The sequence below is a fragment of the Ambystoma mexicanum genome, chromosome 12 (assembly GCF_040938575.1).
Source record: "Ambystoma mexicanum isolate Mex_15411 chromosome 12, UKY_AmexF1_1, whole genome shotgun sequence".
Lineage (NCBI taxonomy): Eukaryota > Metazoa > Chordata > Amphibia > Caudata > Ambystomatidae > Ambystoma > Ambystoma mexicanum.
Genome location: NC_090936.1, coordinates 1056275197 through 1056301158, shown reverse-complemented (window position 1 = coordinate 1056301158; position 25962 = coordinate 1056275197). Strand labels below are relative to the sequence as shown.

General features: G+C 46.5%; 1 protein-coding gene across 7 annotated transcripts in view; it reads right to left on the bottom strand.

Annotated features, from left to right (window-relative positions):
- The window catches only part of NRF1 (nuclear respiratory factor 1), a 705079-nt gene that overhangs the window by 327546 nt on the left and 351571 nt on the right, over positions 1 to 25962 (bottom strand). For all 7 annotated transcript variants that reach the window (XM_069629591.1, XM_069629590.1, XM_069629596.1 and 4 more), the window contains one exon: positions 15773 to 15874. In XM_069629591.1, coding sequence (XP_069485692.1) covers positions 15773 to 15874 — 102 coding nt within the window. The remainder of the gene's footprint in view (positions 1 to 15772; positions 15875 to 25962) is intronic.

The following is a 25962-nucleotide window of genomic DNA, read 5'->3' as shown; positions in this document are numbered from 1 at the left end:
GTCTAGCTTCTTATGTAACATTTTATGTTACCCTTTCCTCACTGGAATGGCTGGTGGCAGTGGTTTCATTTTGAACTACTGTGGTTTGCATTTACCGCGACCGTTCTCGGCTCTGGTAAAGCAACCGCGGGAGCCATCTTTTTCAAAATGGCACAGAGCCATCTTTGATAAAAGAGCACCGGTCTTTTTTCACCATGTCTTTGTGGAAAGGTCCTTCTAGAGAGTTTCTCTGCGCGGTAAGCCAGGTTTGGTCTCTTGGTTAATTTCGCCTTTGGCAGGGTTTCTGAGTGAAGGCCGCCTCTACCACCAGAGTGTCTGGGGTAGGCAGGAAGTGAGGGAGGTGCCCGAAACTCCTTGTGCTTAGTCTCCTAGGAGCCCCAAACGCACACTGTGGTGATTGGCTGGCTGACTGTCCAGCAAGGAAAGCCACCCTGCTGGGTGAGTGACAGTTAGGCTGGAATGAATGGGAGAGAACTGAATAAAAGGCGACTCTTTTGGCTTGGAAGGCAGAGTCGACCACTGGGCGAAGGAACCGAAGAAGAGCTTGAAGAGGACGCATGCTGCAATTCCTGGACCGTTGGTTTGCCCGGTAAAGCCCTGCTGCAGTGCCAACTTGCCAAGTTCGTATTGACAGAGAAGCCCCTTCAAGGACGACTTCTCCCCTTTTAGTTGGTGGGACCAATCAACTCCAAAGTAAGCCACCTGGACATCCATCTCGGAGCTGGTTGAATTTCCTCAGAGTTGCTGCAGGAAACCGAATAGCCAGGAAGAGGAACACCAGATTGTGTGCATTGCTTTTAAGCTGGCCTAAAGATTTTGAAGATCCTCCGGACTCCCACGAAGCAGGACTGACCAAGCCTGAGCCCCCTCAACAGAGTGTGGGAACCCAGGAGCAAGGAAAGTCCACCTTGACAGCCAGGAACCGCGTTGTTGCTATTTGCGGTAGCCGCAAGAAGCTGAAACGCGAAACAGCCACTGAAAGTGAAGTTTGCCGGTTGCAAGTTTTGACAGTCCCAGTGCATTGCAGGAGTCCCCCGACGTCCTCCCTCTTGTCCCCACGACTGAGGACCAGGAACAGTGGGATCTGCAGAGCTGCACAGGACCAGAAGCCATCGGCTGTATCTTTTCTTCTTTACCAAGGTACTGTAAAACAAGTCCATGAACTTACCTTTTACTGTGGAAGTGCTTGTAACTTCTGCATCTCACAAGTCTAATCAGCCCTACATTTGATTCTTCTTTTTATCAAAGACTCCTAAGAACTTGTGCAAAGACGTTTCCATTTACTTACCTGAAGTGCTGCATCCTATACAAAGACGTTTGCCTATTGACTTTGCCTATTGAATTGTATGACTCTTCTAAGAGGATCTGATAGCATTTGCCCTGCTTAAGAATATGGGTGATCTCTTGTGTTCTAATAACCTTTGCCTTTTACCAACTTTCAAGAGTGTTCCGAATGCCAACAAGATCTTAATGTCCCTTGTTATTGAAGTCATCTGTGGGTGTAGGTTGTGTCTGTGGGCCATCCCAGAGGAGTCTTGTCTGATTCAGAAACTCAGTGTACAGTAATGAAGTGTATTTGTGTGTTACTAGTATATTACTCCCTTCTAAAGAAGGCTTTATAACTGACTAATACATTAATAATTGTTTATGCAAGAAACCTTCGGTGTAAGTTTATTTGAATACCTGTAACTGAATCTTTGTGTAACTCCACTACTGCTCACATTTTCCCTCTTGCCTGGCTGCTCAACACGCTACCAAAACTGTGTAGTACAAGCTTATACCAAAGGTTGGGTTGCCAATAACCGTTGTCATAGTTGCTTGTAGTGTTCCCAGAGGGTACTGCATTCAAACTTTGCTTAACACTCCTCTCCAAACTTTGTCCTACTATCATGCACTAACCTACCACCCCTCTCCGCCACCCCCCTTTTTCTTTCAGTTCCACCAGAGCGCCAGTGGACCACTCCGGTGGGGATAGTGCTCAGTACAAATATCTCAAATATCCATTAACATAAACACAAACACAATAATAAAAACCAAACAATACTTCCGGTATGTAAACCATAGCAGTATGCTATTCAAGGTAAGCAGACCCTATTGGTAGTAAACTATGTTTCTTATTCAGTTTCATGAATAATATAGTTATACCAACAATGTTACAAGTAAATACATTTTATTTTTTACATTTATATAGCGCACATACAGCCCAAAGTCATCGTGGCACTGTTACTTGTGGCAATCTTAGTTACAAAGGTAGTTACATACATGTGACGGTAATTGTCGGGGCATACGAGTACAATCATTCAAGTAAAAACAAATACAGATTCAGGTTAAATGACATTATGCAGGTGCCTAAATACGCTCATCCTAGGCATATGTGGCAGATAATGTTCAGACCTGGGATGAGTTTTAGTTGAAGAGCATAGTTTTCACAGCTTTGCGGAATGCTAGGTGGGAGACATCTCCTCGCAAGGGTGGTGGTAGGGTGTTCCATTGTAGCGCTGATAGGTATGGGAAGATAGCACCTCCCGCTCGGGGTCTCTTCACACTGGGGATCGTGAGCAGGTTTGCATAAGGTGTTGTAGTTGGTCTAGTGGATACAGAGAGGTGAATTCTCTCAGAGAGATAGGGTTGAGCAGTGTGGTGGATGCACTTGTGAGTAAGGGCAAGGGCTTTAAAGTGGACTCTTACACCCATATTTATTTAGAATAGTGGAACACAATTCAAAGGTAAGCAATCATTTATTAATTACTTTTCAGAATGACAGTATGCACTTCAAAGATAAATAAGAATTCAGTAATACATAACAATGTCAGTAAATCCCTATTGGTGGTAAACTATGAAAACATTGAGGATGCTCTCTGGAGAAAGGGTTTGTCTCTGCCACAGGGAGTTACATTAAAGCTGTATGCAAAGACCTTGGCTCCTCCTATTAATTTGCTATATGGTGTTGTGTGAACTCAAATTGACTTAAAATTTGGCATAGTGCTAGACTGAATCTGCTTTCCTGTAAAGGTTAAACAAAAATTGCTCAAATTAGATTTGATAGAAAACCGTATGAGGATTTGTGATGACCACTTAATCATTTTATATACGATATTAGAATGTATTACCTCCTTAATTAATCAAACACCCATCCCGTGTGTTAAGGAGAATTCTCAGAAATGTGCTAAATACTCTCTACCTTAGAGACCCCCAGCAACTTTGCTGGATTTTAGGACTTAATGTTTAACCTGGAGAGAGTGAGACCCTTTTTCCCCCACTCATGTATTTTAATGCGATTTAAACACTGTTTCTTTTGGTTGTGGAGTCTGACAAACGCCATAGGCATCATCTTTTACATTGTGTCACATTTTGGGAAGTCTTTCAGATTTCCCAAAGGTTTGAATACCTTCTCTTGGATAAACTACTGTTTCCAAGAGCAGTAAAGTGAAATTGACTTAACTTACTTTCTAGCCCCAGCACACACTATCTTACAATAGGATGCTGCAGGGGTTACTTAGTATCCCCTTTGTCTAGCTTCTCATGTAACATTTTTATTCATTTACATTTGTAAAGCGTGCAAACGGCCCTTCAACATCGTGGCGCTGTTGCAGTATTCTTACTTAGTTGCACGAGTGGTATAGTGAACATTAAGACATTAGGATACAATGATGATACATACACACACACTGAAATACAGGTTGAGGTGAGAGGTTGGCAGAATGTTCCTTGGTTACAGTGGACAAAGTTGAGGTGTATAACGGCTATGAACATTTACAGATCAAACAGTTTAGTTTTAAGGGCTTTGCGGAAAATTGTATATGATGCTTCATTTCTAAGTGCTGTGGGCAAGGCATTCCAGTGTTTGGGCGCTAGATGTTTACGTTACCCTTTCCTCAATGTATGGCTGGTGGCAGTGGTTTACTTGTAACTACCGTGGTGTGTGTTTACCGCAGGCTGCGTTCGCAGCTGCAGTTAAGCACCCAAGGGTGCCATTTTTATCAAAATGGTCCACAGTCTTCTTTTTTCACTGTTTCTTTGTGGAAAGGTCCTTCTTGAGATTTACTCTGAGCGCCAAACCAGGTTTGGTCCTCTTGTTCATTTTGCCATTGGCAGGATTCACGAGTGATTGATTGATATTTTATTTCTATCGCGCTCGTACACAAGTGTTTCAGAGCGCGACAAGGGAGGGGAGGGGAACAGGGGAGAACAAAACAGCAATCTTACTAGGCCCAGTGACATTGAGAACGCGCAAGTGCATGGGAAAGGGGGGAGGGGAAAAGTGCATGGAAGGGGGAGAGGTGGAAAGTGCGAAGCAGAGGAGAAACAGATAAATAACAAAAAATAAATAATAAAGGCAACAAACAGTGGTAATGCAGCCAGCAATTTGCAAGTGCTAGGTTTAAGGCAGCAGACAGGGTAGGTCCGATAAGTGCAGGAAGAAAAAGGGGGGGCTGTATGGGTACAGATACAGACCTCAGTGCAAGGGGTGGCCCGGAGGCAGTGCGGGAGGGTGACAGGATGAGCAGGAACTTGGGCCCAAAAGACAGAGGGTGGCCAGGTGCACGGTGCCAAGAGAGAACAGATCAGCAGGGGAGAGGGGAAGCGAAGGCAGAAGAAAAGAGGAAAGTCTTGAGGTGCTTCCAGAACCGGAGATGGTTCTCCTCAAGTTTTAGAGTGGCAGGGAGGCTGTTCCAGAGGGAGGCCCCAGCCGAAGATAGATCTACCCCCAGCTCGTTTCTTAGAAAAAATACTGATCCTGAGTGGGTTGGAGGTAGAGAAGCGAAGAGCTCGAGAGGGGAGGTATTTGCGGAGGGATAGAGGAAGGTATTTTGGACCCAGGCCCCAGAAAGCCTTGTGGACAATGCAGAGGGTTTTGAATTTAATCCTTGCATCCACTGGGAGCCAGTGAAGAGATTTCAGAGCTGTAGAGATACGATCCCAGGGCTTGAGGCCAAGAACAAGTCTTGCAGTCCTGTTCTGGATTAGTTGCAGAGGGCAGAGAGTAGAGGCAGGTAGATTTAGAAGGAGGCTGTTACAATAGTCCAAGCTAGAGAGAACCAGAGTTTGAGATACCATGAGCTTCTGGGGGAAGGAGAGGAAAGGCAGAGTTCCTCTGAGGAGGTGCAGTCGGAAATTTGACTTTTTAGAGACGTCAGAGATGTGGGCGGAGAAGGAAAGGGTGGAGTCAAAGATGACCCCGAGGTTCTTAGCCTCGCAGGTCGGGGTAGGGGGAGGGCCAAGGGAGGCCGGCCAGAGAGTGAGGGGAAAGGATGGTGAAGGTGTGCCGATGAGGAGAATCTCCGTCTTGCTGGCATTCAGACAAAGATCTTTGGCGGCACACCAATCTTGAATGGCAGTTAGGCAATCAGAGATGGGAGAGGAGGTGGCAGAGGGCAGACTGAAAATGAGTTGAGTGTCGTCAGCGTAGCACTGAAAATGTGAGCAGAAAATGGCAATGCAGTGGGCGAGAGATGCCAGGTATTGGTTGAAAAGCCAGGGCAAGAGGTTAGACCCCTGGGGAACACCACAGGTAGAGAGGAAGATAGATGAAAGGAAGGACCCAAGTTGGACCTGGTAGGGTCGATCTGAGAGGAAAGAGGTCAGCCAGGCCAGAGCCTGATCAGTGATACCCAGGTTTTCACGGAGACGGTTGAGCAGGATGGTATGGTTGACCGTGTCGAAGGCAGAAGAGTGATCGAGGAGGATGAGGACAGAGGGAATGTTAGCGTCAAGGTTGGTGAGCAGATCTTCACGGATGTTTAGGAGAGCAGTTTCCGTGCTTCTGGCAGCTCTGAAGCCAGACTGGTGGTCATGGAGACAGCCAACAGAATTGGAATGAAGGTTAAGCTGAGAGATGGCCAACTTTTCCTGGAGTTTACCAAGAAAGGGAGTAATGGAAATTGGGCGATAGTTAGCTGGACAAGAAGGATCAGCTGTGGGTTTCTTGAGAAGAGGATAAACAAAGGAGTGCTTCAGAGGGGAGGGGAAGGATCCAGAGGCAAAGGAGTGGTTGCAAAAATCAGCAAGGGCTGGAGCGAGGGTGTCAATGTGGTCCTTGATGGTTTTAGAGGAACAGGGATGAACCTGTTTTGAAGAGCTTTCATAGATCAGACTTGTCTAGCAACCTAGTCAGGGGTGAAAAGAGGAAAAGACAAGAAGGATGGTGGGAGGGTGGCTAAAGGAGAGTCAGCAAGCACAGATGGAGAGGGAAGAGGAGGAGTGTGGGTGGAGAGGGTGGACAGGATGTCCTGGGTTTTTGAAATGAAGAGTGAAGCCCGCCTCTGGCTCCAGGGTGTCTAGCGTGGGCAGGAAGCGAGGGAGGTGTCAAAGTCCCTGTGCTTAGTCTCCTAGGAGAGAGAGAAATGCACTCTTAGGAGATTGGCCAGCTGGCAGTCCGGCAAGGACAGCCACCCTGCTGGGTGACTGACAGCTATGCTTGAATGAATGGGAGAAACCTGCATAAAAGGTGAGGCTTTTTGGCTTGGAAGGCAGACATCCATTGGACGAAGAAGAACTTGGAAAAGACGCCTGCTGCAACTCCTGGACCGTTGGTTTTCTCGGTGAAGCCCTACTGCTGTGCTGAAGCTCCGAATTCGTTTAGACTAGAGAAGCCCTGTAAGGACGACTTCTCCCCTTGAGTTGGTGGGACAAATCAACTCCAAAGTAAGCCACCTGGACATCCTCGCGAAGCTGGTTGAATTTCCACTGCAGTTGCTGCTGGAAACCGTAGAGCCAGGGAGAGGAACACCAGTTTGGGTGCGTTGCTTTTAAGTTGGCCAAGAGCTCCAGTGCTGGACCCCAGATGCAACAAAAGCCCATCTCAACATCGAAGAGTCTGCGGTGGTTCTATATGATGAGACGCGAGGAGCTGAAACCGTGAAGTGCCACTGAATAGAAGTGGGTCCTTTTCTGGCGCGGACCATCCTTTTGCACTGCAAGAGTCCTCCAGACATCCTCCCTCTTGTCCCCACAACTGAGGCCCAGGAACACGGGATCTGCAGAGCTGCACAGGAACAGAAGCCAGCCAAAGCCCTTTTCTTCTAACCAAAGGTACTGTAAAGTCTAAGAGAACTTACTTCTTGTTGTGTAATCTCATTTGTTCTCAGTGGAGACTTGTCGTGGTTGCTTCTGTAGAGTTGCGAACAGCTTATTTACCTCACAAGCCTAATCAGCTTGTGGCCCTACTTTATTTCTTCTTTTCTACAAAGACTTCTAAAACATTGTGCAAGACTTTAACCTACCTGCAAGAATTGCTTCAGCTCACATTGACTTTTGTCGAATTGACTTTGGCCTGGCCCGGGTCCCTGAATATCTCTTCTTCCCTCTGACTCTGTTTAGCCCTCCTCCCAGGAAGGGGGTTAACTTACTTTGTATTGGGGTTACCAAAAGTACTTACCTGCTTCAGAATATTTGTGTGATCTCTTGTTTTATTCTAATAATCTGTTTCTTTGACATACTCTTAAGTATTGCCCTAAATGCAACAGCGATATATTAATGTCCACAGTGTCCTAACTATTGAAGTCATCTGAGGGTGTAGGAAGTGTCTGTGTGCCATCCCAAATGGGTGTTTACTGATTTAGGGAAACTAGGAGTGTGTATTTTGGAGTGTATTTGTGTGTTACTATTATATTGCCCCTTCTGAAGAAGGCTTACTCAAACGGACTGTTAAATTAATAATTGTTTAATCAAGAACCCTTGTGTGTAACAGTTTATTTGAACACTTGTCACTGTGAATCTCTGTGCAACTCCCCTACATCTCACATTGACCCCTTTTGAGATAAGCCTGGCTGCTCAACAAGCTACCAACATGTGTAGTACAGACTGATACCAAAGGTTGGGTTCCTATTGCCAGGAGGTCAGGGCTGTTGTAGTGCACCCAAAGGGTAATGTATACAATCTTGACTAACACTGTTTTTACAACACTAAGATTTTGGTTACATTTATACTCCACAAAAACGAAGTCATTGGTGTGAGAAAGGGGGTTCGACGAGTGAAGAGACTGTAGATTTTGCTTTTGGAACATTTACTAACCGAATGCTCACATCTATTCAGGCAGAAAAAGCAAATCTTTCTGAAATGTGCAAAGTTGGGAATGTTTTATTCGGTTGATCGATTTTGGCATTGTATTTAAAATTCCCCACAAACTGAAGTATTGATGTATTACATTGTTTAGACGTCGTTTTAAAATGAATGTAAACCGATAATGTATTAGGTTTCTGGTAAATGTAAGGTTTAAGTTGCATTGAAAAAAGTTTAAATAAAGCTGTATTGGAAACTCTTACAAGCAGTTCAAGGTAAGCAAAACCTAGTGTTACACATTTAGAATGGCAATTTGCTATTCAAGGTGAGAAAATCCCTAGGGGTAATAAACTGTTAAACTTATTCAGTTTCAGCAACAATACAGTAATACCAACTCACTTTCTAGAATAGCGGAACACAATTCAAAGGTAAGTAACTTTGTATTCTTTGCAAAATGCCAGTGTGCAATTCACAAGTAATTAATTAAGTGCCAAGGACGAGGTATCTCGTCCTTGGAATTACCTCCCCAGTGCCAAGGACGAGATAGCCCGTCCTTGGCACTTAAGGGGTTAATGAAGGAGAAAATTTTAGAAGGCTTTGAATGGTGAAATACCGAAATCACCAAAAAAGACCTTGGCACTGGGGGGGGAAAGCCCATGTCAGTTAAAAGGTTAAGAACTTTGTAACTTCTACTATTTCAGAGATAATCAGTTACAGCACTAACACATTTAAGTACTTTGCAACACTTGTTCCATTTTCTACTCAGAGGCCTTATACTTTAGAAGACCTTCCCTATTCTAAGGCACAAGTGATCTCAGAGGCAGAAGGGTGGTGAGGGTGGTCCAGTGGCCAACAGTAGGTCTTCAGATGGATTTCTGAATTCTGATCTGGAGGGGCAGAGGTTCAGAAGGCCAGCCTAGTTTCTTGGAACAGGGTAACCTCTGGACACGCCAGACCAATCAGAGTAGCTATGGCAGGCAGTCAAGAATAAGTCTCAGGAGGGGTGAGGGTGACTGAAGGACCTCAATGAGCACACAAAGCAAGGACACTTACAAATTACTCCAGACAGGTGTTATATCAAAAATAGACACATTTATTACAAGGCCTTTGTAACAGACCATAGCAAAAGAATCACAGTAACACTAAGTACACCAACACAACACTATCAATACAATGTATATACAAGGCCATTGGGGTCTATAGGGTTAAATGCACAGGACAGTGGTGATTTCTCCGCTCCGGGAGGATGAATCAACCCAGTTTCACTGCAGCAGGCTTCAGGGGCAAGAGGGTCACAAATGCAGCGTGCTTGCAAAAGACGTTGCCGCGGCAGGGCAACATGGTAACCGCATTCACTCTGGTCCTGGCGCACTCGTCTCACTTCAGACCTGGGAATGCCAAGTGTACGAAATTCGGTGTGAGGGTACCGGGGACACAGAGCTAGCAGTATACCAAGTTTCGAGGGCCTCCTCGAAACAGCGGCGGTGACAGAGCAAAGCAACTGGGGAAGCTGGTCAGCCCACTGGTTGGCCTAACAACACTTCCGAGAAAGCTTACTTGCAGGGTTTGATGAAGGTGCCGAGAATAGTTGGTCCCACCATTCCAATGGGTCGAAGCGTCTTCGCAGACCTTCTAGGAAGACCAGATGCAGAGGGGTCCCACGTGACGACAGCGGGCTCAGCGTGCCAAACCTTCCAGAGGGTCACCAGCGGTTCCTCCACTTGGCTTCGTAGTTGCAGGATACTTGTATCCTATCCTATCCTTTGTTCAGTGAGAACTGGGTGTCTTTGGCCTCCTCTTATCCAAAGTTCCCTTTGTGCTAAAATGAAGAGGACCCAATGGGAGATCTGCTCACGAACACACACACTCCATACGTGGACCAATCACGGACCACGGTGGTCCCAGTCATTCATGGAACTCTAGACTCCCTGGCACCAAGGATGTGTATTGGACTCAGAAGTTCCAGCCCACATCCTAGAGGCACACACACACAAGGCATGCAGAAGCCTGCAAAAGCATTGGGTTTCGCAGGAAAGTGCAACACCAACTAAGGACTGACCCGGGTCGACTCGACCTGAGGAAGGAGAAGGGGCAAGATGGCTAGAAGACAGGACAAAGAACCACGTGGTATGGCCCTTTTGGAGCCAGGCCACCCATTCGTGCCGAATGCGGTTAACATGGCAGGAAAGGGTTAAAAATAATGCGAAAAGATAGCTGCCACCAGTCCTGTCCATGACACATCTTCACAGTTCATAAAAGGTCCAGCAAGAGTATCTAGGGCCTTGGGAAATGACTATAGACCCAAGTGTGCTGTATGGTAAGATACATTGCACACTTGTTACATGTTGCACAAAAATTGCAAAACGGGAAAAGGACTAAGGGAAAGAAAGTCTCCCAGTACTCGCTGTCTTAAGGGCATGTCAGTTTCCCCATAAAAAGTGAAAGAAAGCCCAGAGTGGTGCAGCTGAAGGCTGTGCTTCTCTGGCAAAGTCAGTCAATGGTGTCTAAACAGCAGCAAATATTTTGGGGGTGTACACATTGAGGGAAAATTACATACAATTATGAAATCTTTCCCAACAGTAGGCACGTCAGGAAAAGCCTCAGAGGCAGAAAATTCAGAGTTCTAGAGGATTTATCGTCCAACAAGTAAGTACAGGCTTTAGAGTTAGTGTAAGGTTTTCAGGGACTTCGTAAAATGCCCCCTAGATGCGTTCCAGCGTTAGGCCTGGGCGAATGGGTTGGAAGAACTATACAAATCACCACCTTACCCACACAGGAGCGACACAAGACTTCAGCCACACATTACCTCAGAAGTGAAGAATAGTTTGCAGGCGGATGCCTTCATGAAGCAGCTGCAAAGGATCCAGTCTCTGGATTCTTGATCATGGTGACAAAAGAACAGATACTGGATGGGAACTCGCAGCAGCAGACGACAGGAAAGGCTCCTACACTAAGGGTTCTTCGGTGCTTGTCGTGGCTCTGTGGATTTGGTGCCCTTTACGAGGTATCAGATGTGGAACGGTCATCGCCTGATCGATTCGTCTCGCTATCTCAGCGAGGCACTATGGTGAGGGGACTTCAAGAAGTGGGATCTTGCTTCTGGAAGTTTAACAGGAGTCCACCGAAGTTTCAGCGAGATTTGCTCACAGGAAGACGTTGCACAGCACTCAACCTCATGGTCGACGGGTATTGGTGGTTTGCAGCCCAGGAAGGTCACAGCTTATCGTGGGATGGCTCAAAATGCAGGTCTTCTTAAGACTGATTGGTCCCAGCAGTCCAAGGGTTGGAGCGGTCTTCGGGACATCCAGGTCGCATGGAAGGAGGAGTCAGCACAGGCAGCGGATGCACAGCAGGCGTCGTTGGAATCAGCTGCAGCCGTCTTCTTCCTCATCGGATTCAGCTCCAGTGGTCTGCTTGTCTTCAGCTCCCAGATCCAGGCCATTTATCCGGGAACCCAGCCAATCAGCACAGATGCTACATTCAAACTTTGAGGTGTGGCTGTACTTTTAGGTCAGCCAGCCTCCCTGTGAGGAATGGTTCCAGGTAGGCATGCCAGAAGACAAAGTGCTGCAGAGTTTGACTTCTCCCTCATTTCCTGTCTTCACAGACACGATGGAGCCTCGGCAGGCTACACAAAGGGTTCCTGCCTAAGACAACATTTTAACTAGGACCTTCCGCCTCCCAGGACGGAAGAAGGACCAAAAAAGGACAAGCACACAAAAAGGCGAAAAAAGAAAGAAGCCATCATTCTAAATGATTCCCACGCCACCAGGAACATAGAAAAATTATCCACAAGTCTCTGTCTCGGGAGGATAGCTGTGGGGCAACGCGCTCGAATGGAAGCAAGGCAACACAGAGCAATACAGGTTCGATGCCCGGGTCCGCGCTTAGAAACCTCTGGGTATTAAGCGTGTTATAAATAACCAATCATATAATCTAAGTCAAGCAAAAAGTGCTGAGGGCCTCACAGGTGAGGGAGACGGAGCATAAAAAGTAAGTCTAACCCAACAACCAGTTGACCCCCTTAACGTAAGAGATCTTGCACTGCACCCTTCTTGTTTAGGCCCCTTTTGGTTATTGGTGGCCTCATTAAACTTCGTCTTGTAAGAAAAGGATAGAGGGGTGGGGGTCATTAGAGGAACAGTGGGCTAGGTAGATGCGAAGCCTGTGATGGGTGCAAGTTGGAAGAGCCCGGTTCATGTGCGCCATATCTACTTTCTATGGTTTGGGCGTCGAAACTCGTATGTTATCCATAGGGAAAGGCCCAATATCTCAGACCACAAAGCTCTGGGTCTGGTTAGCTGATGATGAGGGAGCATGTGAAAGGGCTAAAGGAGAGCTTAGACATGGTTCGGTTAGTGTTAATGCGCTAATGCCTGGGCCTTTGGCGGCTGTCTGTGGGGGGGTGAGGGGAGGTGTAGTTTAAGGTGGTAGGAAATCTTAAAGGGAAGTCAGTTAGTCAGCGGAACGAGGGGTGGGGAGGAGTATGTCTTATAAAGCAAAAGCATGCAACCCTATACTCCTACGACTGACCTCTTGTTAAGGGAGTTTTCCTAAAGTCCACTGTGAGGCAAGACTATCCCAATGGTTTTTAGATCCCCAACTCTTAGTATCGGTCTGTACTAGTCATGGAACCTTGGTAGAGTGGCAGATTAATCAGGATTATCATAAGAGGAAGATGTGAGCTGTAGGTAAGTACACTGAGCCTAGTTAGTAATTCAATTCAAAGAAACACTTAAATGTATATTAAAAAATAGATTATATTTACACAAGATATGCTTTTAAATACTTAGTACATTGAACCAAAACACAGAAATACTTAGATACTTTTTAAAGGCCACTGCTTAGTTTGTATGCTCACTGTTACAATTGTTACAGTATTTGACACTAATGACAGTTCTACTGTATTTTGGTACTACTGTGCACTAGCGTAAAACAGAAGAAATACGGTAATTAGATTTAGTTAGCAAAACCACATGAGATATTGTTTTGGAAGGAAAACAGTTGGTTAGGTAAATACTAGCAGAGCTTACGGTTATAGAGGCAGTTTCATTGCACAGCAAGGCTTTTAAAGTCCGAAAAACAACCATGGCTAAAAGGCAGTTCGGAGAGGCTCAAAGTATGTGACGCAGCAGAATACAAAAGTTCCTGTGGATACTTTCTAGGTCTATGATGCAGGAAGATTAAACCAATGTTGGAGACCCTGTTAAAAGACTTGCTAAAGGGCTACAAGCAGCAACTTGGGTCAGAGGGGGGGCACCCTGGACACCTCTACATGCACTCCAATGCTCTGGAGTGACTTTTCAGATTAAGGTAAGGAATAACTTTCTCCCCACAGTACCTTAGGTTTGAAGCAGTGTTTGTGGCTGGATTCGCCTCAATGTGGCAGCGCTGGACCCAGACCTTCAGATTCCTTGGTCTGGTGACAAAAGGCTGGACAATGGACGGGATCTTACAGCAGCAGTCGTGAGGGAGGACCTCTGGCACAGATTTCTTCAGCTCTTCTGGTCAGCCTGCGGTTTTGGCACCTTTTCTTTACCACCACCACCACCAAAGGAAACAATTTGCCCAGTCAACCTTCTTCGATTCCCGGAGTGCAGCACTCTGCTGAGGGGACTTGGATGAGTCGGATTATATCTCTGGAGGTTTACCTAGAGCTCAGCAAAGACTTGGACGGATTCGGCCTTTCAAAGACACACTTTAATTGGGTCTGAGGTCTCCCGGTACTGGGTTTCCGCAGCTCTTGAGAGGCACAGCACCTTGGGAGATGGCTCAGATTGGAGTTAGTCTGTTCCCACCAATCAAAGGGAAGGAGTCGTACTCTTAAGAGTTTCTCTGTCGCACAGAAAGCTGCTTCAGGACAGCAGTGGTTACTTCACTGTGTTGCAAAGGGTCTGCAGGCGTCTCTGATCGCCTCTTTCAGTTACTTCAGTTTCCAGTGGTCTACTTGCCTTTCACCTCCGGAACCTCACTTTTTATTCAGTTTCAACACACTCCTCTGCAATCTCTCACAGCAGTTTACAGAAAGGGGCGGGTGGCTGTCCATTCAGGATAGCCCGACCCCCATTGGGAGCTGGTTCCATTCAGGCACTCAGGCAAAGGGCAGGGGAGTGAATAACTCCTCCCCCAGACACACTGGAGCCTAGGCAGGGACACCCAAGGGTTCATGCCAAAGGCAAAACACACACAGACACACAGACCTCCCCTCCCAGAATGGTAAAAGAAGGGCTAACAAACAACCACGCTAGAAATGGCAAAAAAAGAAAAAGGAGCCACCAAGTTAGACCTTAGGTAGCCCTATTGTGGACAAACGAGACTGAACACAGTCTGTGGTAAAAAAAAATAACAATACTTGATAGAACACGTCCACCGCCATCAGCCATAACTAGAGTGTTGTCTATATGACTAAAAGGTCACAGATGCAGAGAGAAGGGGGATACAAAGTATCCCCTTGGCACTCCACATAAGGTGGTGTGTGCCAATCAGAATATAAAGTTTTAGGAGAGATACTAAGTATCTCTCTATCCTTAAGAACAGTATAAAGTAAGGATAAGTAAATAATCTCAAAGGAGAACCCAAAGGGATCCCAGCAACACTGCCCTTAAGGAGCTGTGGACTGCACAAGTAAAATACAGATGCCTTAAAAGTGAAAGAGGAAAGTACACTCAATAGGACAGGTATAACCACAGAAAACACAGTTCCAAAAGACATAGCCCATGAATGACTGGATAAAGGCTCAATTCATTTGGGATACAAGGAAAAGATCCAGGTGCTCGGGGTCTCACTAGGAGAGGGGATGAAGCATACAAATGATAAATCTCCCCAACACCTCTTGCAGACCGGACCCATTTCACTAGCTCATATTGCCAGTGTCAATCCCTTTCTGTCTTTCTCACATTGATATAGTGTATCCCATCTGCAACAAAACAGGCATCTGTGGGTTAGCATATGGGAGGAAGGGGCAAGCTGTAAACTCGACTCAATTAACATAAAACTACCTTAATGAGCCCTAGAACCAATTGGAGCTGACCTGCAACCTGTACACATGCAAACACTACGTTGCATGCACTCACCTACTCAACAAAGTGCTTGGCGCAAGAGCGCGCCCAAGTCCCAATGCAGATCTTGAAAGCTCTCTTTGAAAGATAGGCATAGGAAGCACAATGTGGCTAGCAGTGTTGATGCTCCAGGTACTAAAAGGCACAAGGACTGCGGGTCAGCTTCGGGAAACTGTGCCAGATCAGCTTGGAGAAACTGTGCCGGGCAGCATCTTTTAAAGCCAAACGTTTCTGGCATGAACTGATTTAGGACTCCTACAAGACCTTGCATGAGGGGCATGAAAGCCCCAGTGAAAGTGTTCAGTGAGGAGGAAACTGTCAGCTGATGGGAAGCTGCTGTGCGTGAAAGGAGAGGGCGGGGCTTTAGGTGAGCTGCACACACACCAGGCTTCATTATTTTGTTTGCTGGCTGCCACAAAAATAAGACCCAAGTCCACTCGGTCATCCCAGAGTCTGAAGAGAAAGGGACATGTCATGTCAATTACTAAGGTGGAACTAAAACCTTGACCAGGAGGATAGTTCAGGGGCAACGCATTAGTCTTGGAAGTGCAATGAAACAGGTTCAAGTCCCAGTCCTACGTTTAGAGACTGCTTTACGGTGATAAACAGGTTATACAAGATTCATTAAAAACCCTAATCCAATTCAGACCTACATCATCTAACAAAAAAAATTAAAAGGCCTGGTCCAAGGCTAAACTGTCCCCGTTGCTTACCTCCCCATCAGTTACAGTAGAATAATTGACTTGTGCAACAGTAACTGTAGTCGGAAGCTCAGATGCATCAGCAAGTGTGGCAACTGTAGCACCTGTGCCAACCTGGAAGAGAATGGAAAATTGAAATTGATCAGTGAACCATTCAATACACATGTGCATTACTTTAACCTCTCTGACTAGCCAGCACATCAGAACAACTTAACACATGTGAAGTGCAAAGGACTGAACTTAATTTGTCTACTGCACAATCAGGTCTTCCAACATGCCTAAGGAGGTGCACAAGAAATGAACATTGCTTGTAGATGGAAAGGTAGAACACTAAATGTTGTACTGAAGTGCAGGTGTACCACGAGGCCAACGGCAAATGCTGTTTGAGTTATCAGTAAATCAAACAGCAGAACACAAGCATTTGCAATCACACAAATACATCACTCATTTATCTAATTGTACCCCAGTCCATTAGTATAACATGTATATTGCTCAAACATTCCAGTATACCTCTCATAGTGACTGGTACATTTAACTGTCCATCCGCTCCCCATCTTCAAAAGTTAGAGTACTTGAAGAAAAGCTGGGAAGAGGTCCAAGCACTTGCATTACATGTTAAGTCACTCGAACATGTAAAGCTACTGATGCTGCCTTGGCATTAATAGCAAGTATCTTTACACCGTCAAGAGGCGGGCCAACTTGCACCACATATACTGTAAAGCATGGCAACTCAACAAATGTTTGAGTGCTGCATTCAGGGGATAGAGTCACCATAAGTTACAATCCTCTACTACAAGACTGAATAGAAAGTGTGCTGTGCAGTTAGAACCAGAAAGGTGCCCTTAAATACGGATAAGGGGATACTCAACATTTTAGGCAGGAATGGAAACATTTCATAAGAAAAAACTCTCGCTAACCTGGAAATCTGAAAGGGACTTAAACAATGAATATTCTCAGCAGAACATTATTTAAAAAGAACACTATGAAAGACTAAAACCCTGACTATTATACAGAAGTGAAGACAGGGAAAAATGCCCAGTTATTTACAGCATCTTCTGACCATAAGAAACTGCGGCAGATCATTGAGATCGAACAATCAGCATCTCCTGTTTATCCCCAAATGCAGAACAGTGAAAGTTCTGAAAACAGCTTTCTTTGCAATTGCACCCAAGGTTTGGAATTCTCTCCTACCAGAGCCGAGAGGGATTGAATCTCTAGACATTTTAAAAAAGAAATTGAAGATCCATCTGTTTAACTAGGCTATTTAAATCTCTGCTTCTTCTTGGAACCTACAAACTTGATTATGTTATTGGTTCACAAATGTTAATTGTTGTTTATGTCTTGTTGTGCCCTCAAGCCCCAGGGTCCATGGATGCGCATAATAAAGTAAAGCAGAGAGTGCTTGCAAGATAAGTTACTAACAGCACCATTATTTTCCATATACTGCATTTACTGTTGTGCCCCCATTTTTAGGCGTTTCTCCATCTATCCAGGTATCCCAAATCTAGGTGTTACTGCAGTTACTGTTGTGCCCCGGGTTTGGTCAAGTCTCCCTCTATTCAAGTGTCTCAAATCTAGGCGTTTCTGTACTTACCACTCAGACCCACCCCCTACTCCCACACAACGCCAGCTGCACCGTCCATACGCGTTATCTCCCAATTAAGGATGCATCCTACCCACAAGATGGACACCATCCACACACTGCCCCAATCAGTCATACGCTGGCACACCAGTATGCCTAACGATACCCACCACACCCTAACCCAACACACAGCTCAACATCCCACCCCTCCATCTAGTCTTGTAGCCCCCCCCTCACCCTCACCCTCACCCTCCAAAACTCCAAGGGATACGCCCCACCCCGCTTTCCCTGCTGCTCCAACCTCCATGCAGTGCTCACTCCGCACAAGCCAGAGCGGCACAATACGTGCAAGAGTTGAAAACATTAACCCCCTGAGAATCCTGCACTTCCCATCTACTAAGTCATGCCAACCCTCCTACTCCATCCCTCTGCTACCTCCTCACCTGCTCCCTCACCTCTCAACAAAATGCCCTCCCCAGTCCCCCAACTCCCACTTCCCTTCTCTTAGCGCAGCAAGGACAGCACTGGCCAAAACCCTGACCTCCACAGCCCCTCCCCCACCCCCACTTTCACCCACAGCCCATGGACTGCCCAAAAGACAAGAAAAGGCCCAGACCTCAGCCCCCACTTAGCATCACCCGTGGTCCAACCCAGATCCCAATCCTTGCCCCCTCACTATGGCGCCCAAACCTCCCAACCCAGTCTTAGCACTATCCACCCCTGCCCTTCAACCCACCACGACAAACCCCTTCCTCCCATGCCCTCACCTCGCCACCCCTCCCTCAATCCACTGCCGCCACCCCCTCGCCAACAATCCCCACCTCGACGCTTCCTGCACTTCCAACCAAACCCCCCCAAATCTCTTGCATCCTCATCAAGGCCAGGTCAGTCTCTGAAAACAAACAACATCTTTGACCATCTCAGGCAAAAATCCAGACGTCGTTTTCAACACAGACCTGGTTCGCTGACTTGTGAAATCACTGCACATGAGGCCTACCCAACTGGCTACAACCTGATTGTTTAGAACAGATCAAGAGATGGGGGACTAGCAATCCTACACAAACACCAATTTCCTCTGCTCATCAAGGACATCTCAGCTAGCACCACAGACTAGGAATCCCTTATTCTAAAACAACTCTCACCCTTCAACTCGCATAGCTTCCTACTCTTTTACAGACCCCCTGGCTACCATCAAACTTCACACAGACATTCAGCGACAACTACCTTCAACCTACATCCAGCACTCCCCATCCTAGGCGATTCAACATCTGGTTTGACTCCCCTTCAAACCCCATCACCCATAGACAACCTAGAAGCCTTCAACCTGACAACCATTTCTATGCCCACCCACAGTGGAGGCCACATTCTTGATAATGTCTTCAACAGTGCAAACACCATATCCATACTGCCTCCATGCCCCCCTAACATGGACAGACCACTATGCAATCTTCTTTGTATCTCACTCAACCGCGGCCCAAGGCCATGGCTGGCCACCACCTACCTCCACACCTCACCCTGGAACAAAGTCGTTATCACCCCGGAACTTACCAACTCCCTCCTCAACTCACTCCCAACACTCTCCCTTCAGGACGGTCCCCCTCAGACCTGTATCAAACTCCTCGACCACTGGATCTCCAACGTCCTAACACCACTCACCCCAACAAAACTGCCCTCTCAGAGAACAGGCCCCACACCAAAGTGGTATACCACCAACCTAAAATCGCTAAAAACCCTCAATCACTGTCTGGAACGGACCTGGAGAAACAACCCAAACACCCAGAATAAAACCGGCCTAGCAAGACTAACAAGGGTCCAGAGATCGGAAATCATAAAAACTAAGAAAGCATTCTATGGGAACAGAATCCAAGGTACTGCATAGAATAATTTCTGAATTCAACTCTCCTGGTTCCTCCACCCAACTCCCTAAGCAAAGCCTTATCAGTAAACTTCCACAACATTGGTATCGACAGACACTCTGCCATCATACCTAAATTAGAAATAATACCCCGGCCGTCCCCCACCCACCGCCTGTCCAAACCACCTCCTATTGAAAACCTTTGCTTCATTCTCACAGCAGGAGTTCTTCTCGCTACTAGCACAAAACCACCCATCAGGATCCCCTGAAGACCCTTGCCCGCCCACTCTCCCTCCACAAAAACATCCCAGCCTCAACCTGTGCAGGCCGTATTGAATGCTTAATGCTTAACCACTACATAATATCGGGAACCTTCCCGGAAGCCTTAAAAACCTCCTACATCAAACCCCTTCTCTAACAACCTACACTCGATCCACTCCTCCCCCCAGAACTACTGGCCCATTTCTAACAGCTGCATCATGGCCTAACTCATGGGCCGCACAGCATACAAGCAACTCGCCTATTTCACTGAAGCCAACAACCTCATTGACACTGCCCAATCTGGCTTCAGACCCCCTGAGAGGAACAGAGTCCTCACTAGTGTCCGTTTAGGACGTCCTAAAAAGAACAGCGGACGCGGAAGGATGCCCTATACTCTTTCTTCTTGACCTCTCTGCTGCCTTCAATACCATTTACAACACCATTCTCCTACACAGGCTACACTCTTTGGGAATCAAAGACACTGCCCTCACTTGGATCTCTTCTTTCATCTTTAGTCGCTCACCAATCATGCTCCTTTACCCTTTCACCTCTAAATCCCGATCAGTACCGACAGGGAGCATCCCTATCTCCCCTTCAACATCTATCTGAACCCACTCCCTGCACTCATCCTCTTCCACAATCTGACCTGCTACAACTATGCAGACTATACCCAGATCATCCTTAAAGTCCTAAAATCGCCAGACTCCAACCGCCCAGATCTGTCGCCATGCCTCTCGGATATGGAGTGCTGGATGATGACCAACCACCTCATCCTTATTACTGGGAAAACAGAAATCCTAGTTTGCAGGAAAACAGCGCTCCTCCCCCAACTTATTCCCTTGCCTCACTCCCTAGGCACCCCCACCGCAGCAACCTCCACATTAGTGAAAAATCTTGTATGCACACTGGACACGTGTTTATCCCTCTCCCAACACAACTCTGTATCCAGAACCGGTTTCTTCCACCTACGCATCCTCAGGCGTATCCTATAGTCACTGTTCCCCTACCATCATCCCCCTCATCCTCTCCCGCTTAGACTATGCCAACTGCCTTTATCTAGGCACACCAGCATTCCAGCTAAAGAAACTGCAAAGAATCCAAAATGCTGTGGCCCACCTGCTCATTAGCCTCCGTCCCAGAGAACACATCTGCCCTACACGAAGAGTACTCCACTGGCTCCCTATTACTACCTTTGAAGCCATATTCATGACTCACTGTGCCATCCACAACACGGCTTGGAATTCCTCCAAGACAAATTCACATGCTACCACCCCTCAGGGACACTGATCCAGCAGAGCAGCTCTCCTAGTTGTCCCACACTACAACTACACAACTGAGTGCATCCTCCTTCTCCGTCCAAGCTCCAATCTTCTGGAACTCTCTGTCCCTCCACATAAGCAACATTGATCATCACTTGGCATTCAGAAAGTCCCAGAAAACCAGACTCGTTCATTCCTCCTCTTGAAACCTATCCAGCCAAACCTCCACAAATGCCAGCAGTGTTCACCACAGCTGGCGAGATCAGCCAATCACATTGGACGCAGTAACAGCATTGATGAATTCCCTCCGAGTTTAAGGTATGTATACCTTGCACAATGCAGGCACGGCTACACCCATCCATGCACTAGAATGAAGCTATGGCTATGCAAATCCGGTCTAGCAGCTTGCATGGCCATCCACACCAAAACTACCGATATACCTCAACACCTCTGTCATTAGTATACAACGACAACATACAAAGGATGTTGGTCTAGCTGGACACACATTGAGTCTCTGGGAATTAACAATCTATCCTAAACCACCAACTGCACCCCGCCCACGTGCCTGACCTCTGGGCTGCTTACTGGAGCCTAGCTAGACACCTTAGTCCTAGCCTGCCAAAATGAACACACGCATCTTAAAGTTAACTCTTAGAATCTCCCATACATGGACTTCGGTCCCCAAGGGTGTTCCGAATCACAAAGCGCATTGAGGCCATACACATGGGGAAAGAGCGCCATATAAATGATGAATACAATAAATGCTCTCGTATTGCACCCTTGTGCAAATAATGTTAACTCAATGCACTTGGCTCTATATCAAAAAGGACATGGAGTTGAGGGGGTGGGGGGTAAGATAGTGTGGTAGGCCAGGAGCAGAAAGGCTGTGGTGATGAGTGTAGGTTGGAAAGGAACCAATTACTTTTTTGTTGAATAAATGTCCTGCTGTGTTAGGGAAGAGAGAAACGCTTCCTATGGCTTGTTAGCTGTAAGCAGTATACAAGATAAGGGGTCGATCGCGCATGCATTGGGGTGGGGTGTTAGCGGTTGATGGGGGTGGGGAAGGTAGGGAATGATTCTGCGTACTGTGTGCTAGAGTTATCTGATCGGTTTATGTGATGTAAACGTTTTAAGATTTAGCAAGGAGTCATTTGTGAGGAATAAGTACGTTGGAATGGGGTCTGTGTTTAGTAATTCCTTCAGGTCTGTTCGTTGTTAGGGGTGTTTTGCTAAAGTCTACCTGATGGTGAGACTCTATAAAACTATCCCTTGGTATACAGGTCCAAAGGCTTAGTATAAGACTAATACCCAAAGTTTGGTAGAATGGCAGATCAGCCAGGCTTATCTTATGAGGAGGATGTGAGCTGTATTAAGTACAATAAACCCAGTTCAAGACATTAACCCAAAAAAACTCTTACACACTTTAGGTTATTGTAAAATATACAATCATTTTTATATACACACGGCAATGCAAGTAAAAACTATTCTAGACTAATCTAGACTAATCAACACAAATAGACAACATAAGCAACACTTTTTCAGGTGACTGCTTCAATAGTAGAGTCTTGTGCCAGCAATGAGCACAGTAAAATAACAGTAATGACATAAATAGTAGTGGCATGCACCAACACTTATCACAGTAAAATAATAGTAATAATAACAGTTTCATTCATTTGTAAAGTCACACAAATGTCTGTTGGAAGGATAAATGGCTATTCAGCACCATTAACAGCAATATACTACTCAGTAATACTCAATGGTTCTAGCACTCTAGCAGTCCAATCTCTAACTTAGTTAAGAGTTCTCCAAAGTAAGTTGAGGAGGGATGCAAAAGTCATTTAACAGCAGAAAAGGCAAACGTTCCACAGGATACTTAGTTACTTTCAAGTAGAATGCTGTAGTGAAATAAAAAGTTAGTAGGGACCCTGCAAAGGACTCCCTATGGGTGCACAAGCGGTTAAGTCTGGACAAAGGGTATGGGCGAACACCAAAACACCTGGTATCGGACTCCAGTTACACGGGAGCGACAATCCGGCTTGAGGCAAGTACTACCTTTAGCCCCACAGTGCCTTTGGTGTATTGAAGAAAATGCCGCTGGATTCTTTCAAGTGAGCAGCGATAGACCCGGTCTTCTGTTTCGTCCACCTGGTGACCAAAGGAGGGACTCTGGAAGGGATGCCATAGCAGCAGTCGCGATTAAGGACCTTAAGCAAGGAATTCTTCGATCTCCCACTTCGGTCAGCGGTTTTGGCGCCTTTTTACATACCTCCAACACCGAAAGGTTACCTCCCGGTCCATCTTCCTCTATTCTGCAGTCCTGCACTCTGGTGAGGGCACATTGAGGAGGTGGATCTCGTATCTGGCGGTCCAACTGGAGCTCACCAAAGTTGTGGGAGGATTCGTGCACTGGAAGACGATGCGCTGCAATTGGGTCGGAGGTCCCCTGGTATTAGTAGTTTGCAGCACTGGAAGGTCACATGTCTGGGGATGGCTCGTTCTGCAGCTTATCTTATGCCTTGTTGGTTCCACCGGCTAAAGGGAAGGAGGAGTCCTCTTAAGAGCTCCTACGTCAATTAGAAAACGCGGTCAAGACGGCAGTGGTCTCTTCGCGATTACTGGAAGGGTCTGCCGGCGACCTGCTTCGGATCTTCTGTTCTATTGGGAGACGTCCCTTCTACCTCAGAAACCTCACCTTTTATTAGGATTTCCCATTCAATCCTCTGCCAACTCTCCCTGCAGTTTACAGAGGAGGGGTGGGTGGCTGTCCAATCAGGATAGCTAGCCTGCCCAGAGAACTGGTTCCATTCAGGCACAGCAGCAGACAAAGGGCAGGCGGGAGTTTCTAACTCCTCCCTTACTTCAGACACACTGGCGCCTAGGCCGGGACACACAGGGTTCCTGCCAAAGGCAAAACTCAAATTCAGACCTCTCCCTTCCAGAATGGTAGAAGGGCTAACAAAGGAAGGCGCCACCATGTTAGAACATAGGCGACCCTTGTGTGCATCCCAGGGCTGCGAATACAGTCTACAATGTAAAAGTGCACAGACGTTGGTAGAACTCCACTGCCACCAGCCATAACTATAGGGTTGTCACTGTAACCAAAAATTTACAGGAGCAGAGAGAAGGGGGATAGTAGGTATCCCCTTTGCACTCCATATAAGGTGGGGTGTGCTAATCTCTCAGAAGTTAAAGTTTTATGAAGGATACAAAGTATCCCCTTTTCCTTAAGAACAGTAGTTCTTAGGGAAAAGGAAAGGATATAAAAGGAGATCCCGAAGGGTCCCCAGCAGCACTGGACATATGATATGGCATTGATAACGCACCTGTACACAAGTATTTCTAGGTGCGACAAGGAGGGGGAAACAAATGGAGGACAAAACAACTATCTTACTAGGCCATGTGCCATTCAGATCGCACAAGCTGGGGGAGGGGAGAAGTGCAAAAGAGGGAAGTGGGGTGGAGAAGTGCAGGTAACAGAGTGCAGACAGCGGGTGCTGTGTGCTGCAAAAGTGAAACAGATGCCTTTAAGAGATATGAACTCCATAAAAATAAGGTAAAACAAAGAACAGAGGTCCCACGGTTAGAGCAAGTAAGAATGAGGGGGGGGGGGGTTGGGGAGGCTGCCCTCATTCAGGAGGGCAAGGTAGGAATTCAGTTTTCTCCTTTAGTAGTTAAGTGACCCGAAGGAAACTTCCAGGCCTGAAAAACCGAACAAAAAGTTAAATGAGGTCTAAACAAAGCTTTCTTACTAGCCCTTATATTAAAAAGCCTGTGACTCCAACTGTTCCTACAGGAGAGATGGATAGGAAATCTGTAAGGGCTAGGGTCAAGAGCGACCTCAAACTGTGCGATCCTCTTTAGAGGACCTTACTGTAAGTTCCGTTAGAAGGGCAACCTCTAACAAAGGCAAACCTAAAACTAAAGTTAAAGGGAAATGGGAGCCTAAAGCAGGCTCTACCATTTCAACTCCTAATAATAAGCCTTTGGCCCATACTGCTCCGGACGTAGAGGTGGTTAGGAACAATTGAGACCTCTCTAGGTCTTCCTCTCTGCAAAGTAAAATTTCAAACAAATGTTTTACACTGCGTTATGTGTCGAAGCGTTTAAACATGTAGTGTCTAATGAGTGTGTTAGGTTACATTTTCAATGCGAAGTCTCCCTTACCTGTGAGACCTCCAGCACTTGTTTGTGGACTTGTGGATTATTTTTCTATGTTCCTGAGTGGGAATCTTTTTAACCACATAAGCTTTCTTTTGCTCTTTTTATGGGTGTCCTTTTTAAGACTCTGCATACTTTTTAGAATGATACATTCCTCTAACTTTTTGGGCAACTGCATTTTCTATTGCAGCACAGAGCCCTTTCTGTGCAGTGTTGCTGGGGTGCCCCTGGGTCTCCCCTTGTACTTTATTTTGGGTGTCTTGTCTGAAGTACTGTTCAAGAGTAAAAGGATACTTTTATCCTTTCTACAATCCACATTGTGAGATCAGCACTCCCCCACCTTATGCAGAGTGCCGAGGAGAAGCATAGTATCTAATTTCTCACTGCTCCTGTAACATTTCTGTTACAGTGACAAGCTTACTATTATGGTTGGTGGCAGTGGACATGTTTTACCGACTTGTGTGATTTTTACTGGTAGGCAGTCAAACCAGCCACGGTAATGCACAGAATGACACTTTTAGTGTGCATGTTCTTTGACTGCCGTCCTTCCAGCTGGAACCCTTTGTGTAGCCTACCGAGGCTCCAGAGCATCTGCAGACAGGAAATGAGGGAGGAGTCAGAAACTCTGCAGCTCTTGGTCTCATGGCATGCCTGCCTGGAACCAGTCACAACTGTGAGACTGGTTGCCCTAAAAGGACAGCCAACCCCTAAAGCTTGAATGCAGCATGTGTGCGGATTGGCTGGGTTCCTAGATAAATGGCTTGGATCTGGAAGCTGAAGATAAGTTGACCACTGGAGCTGAATCCGATGAGGGATAAGAGAAGACTGCTGTAGCCGATTATAGCGACTGGAGATGACTGCTGTGTAACAGCTGCCCATGCTGACCCCTTCTTCCATGCAACCTAATAGTCCCGAAGAAGACGCCGACCCTTGGGCTGGAGGGTCCAACCAGTCTCAAGAAGACCTGCATTTCGGGCCATCCCAATACGAACTGTGACCTTCCTGGGCTGCAAACCGTCAATACCCTGGGATCTCGAGGCTGAGTGCTGTGCAACATCTTCCTGTGAACTAATCTCTGAAACGTCGG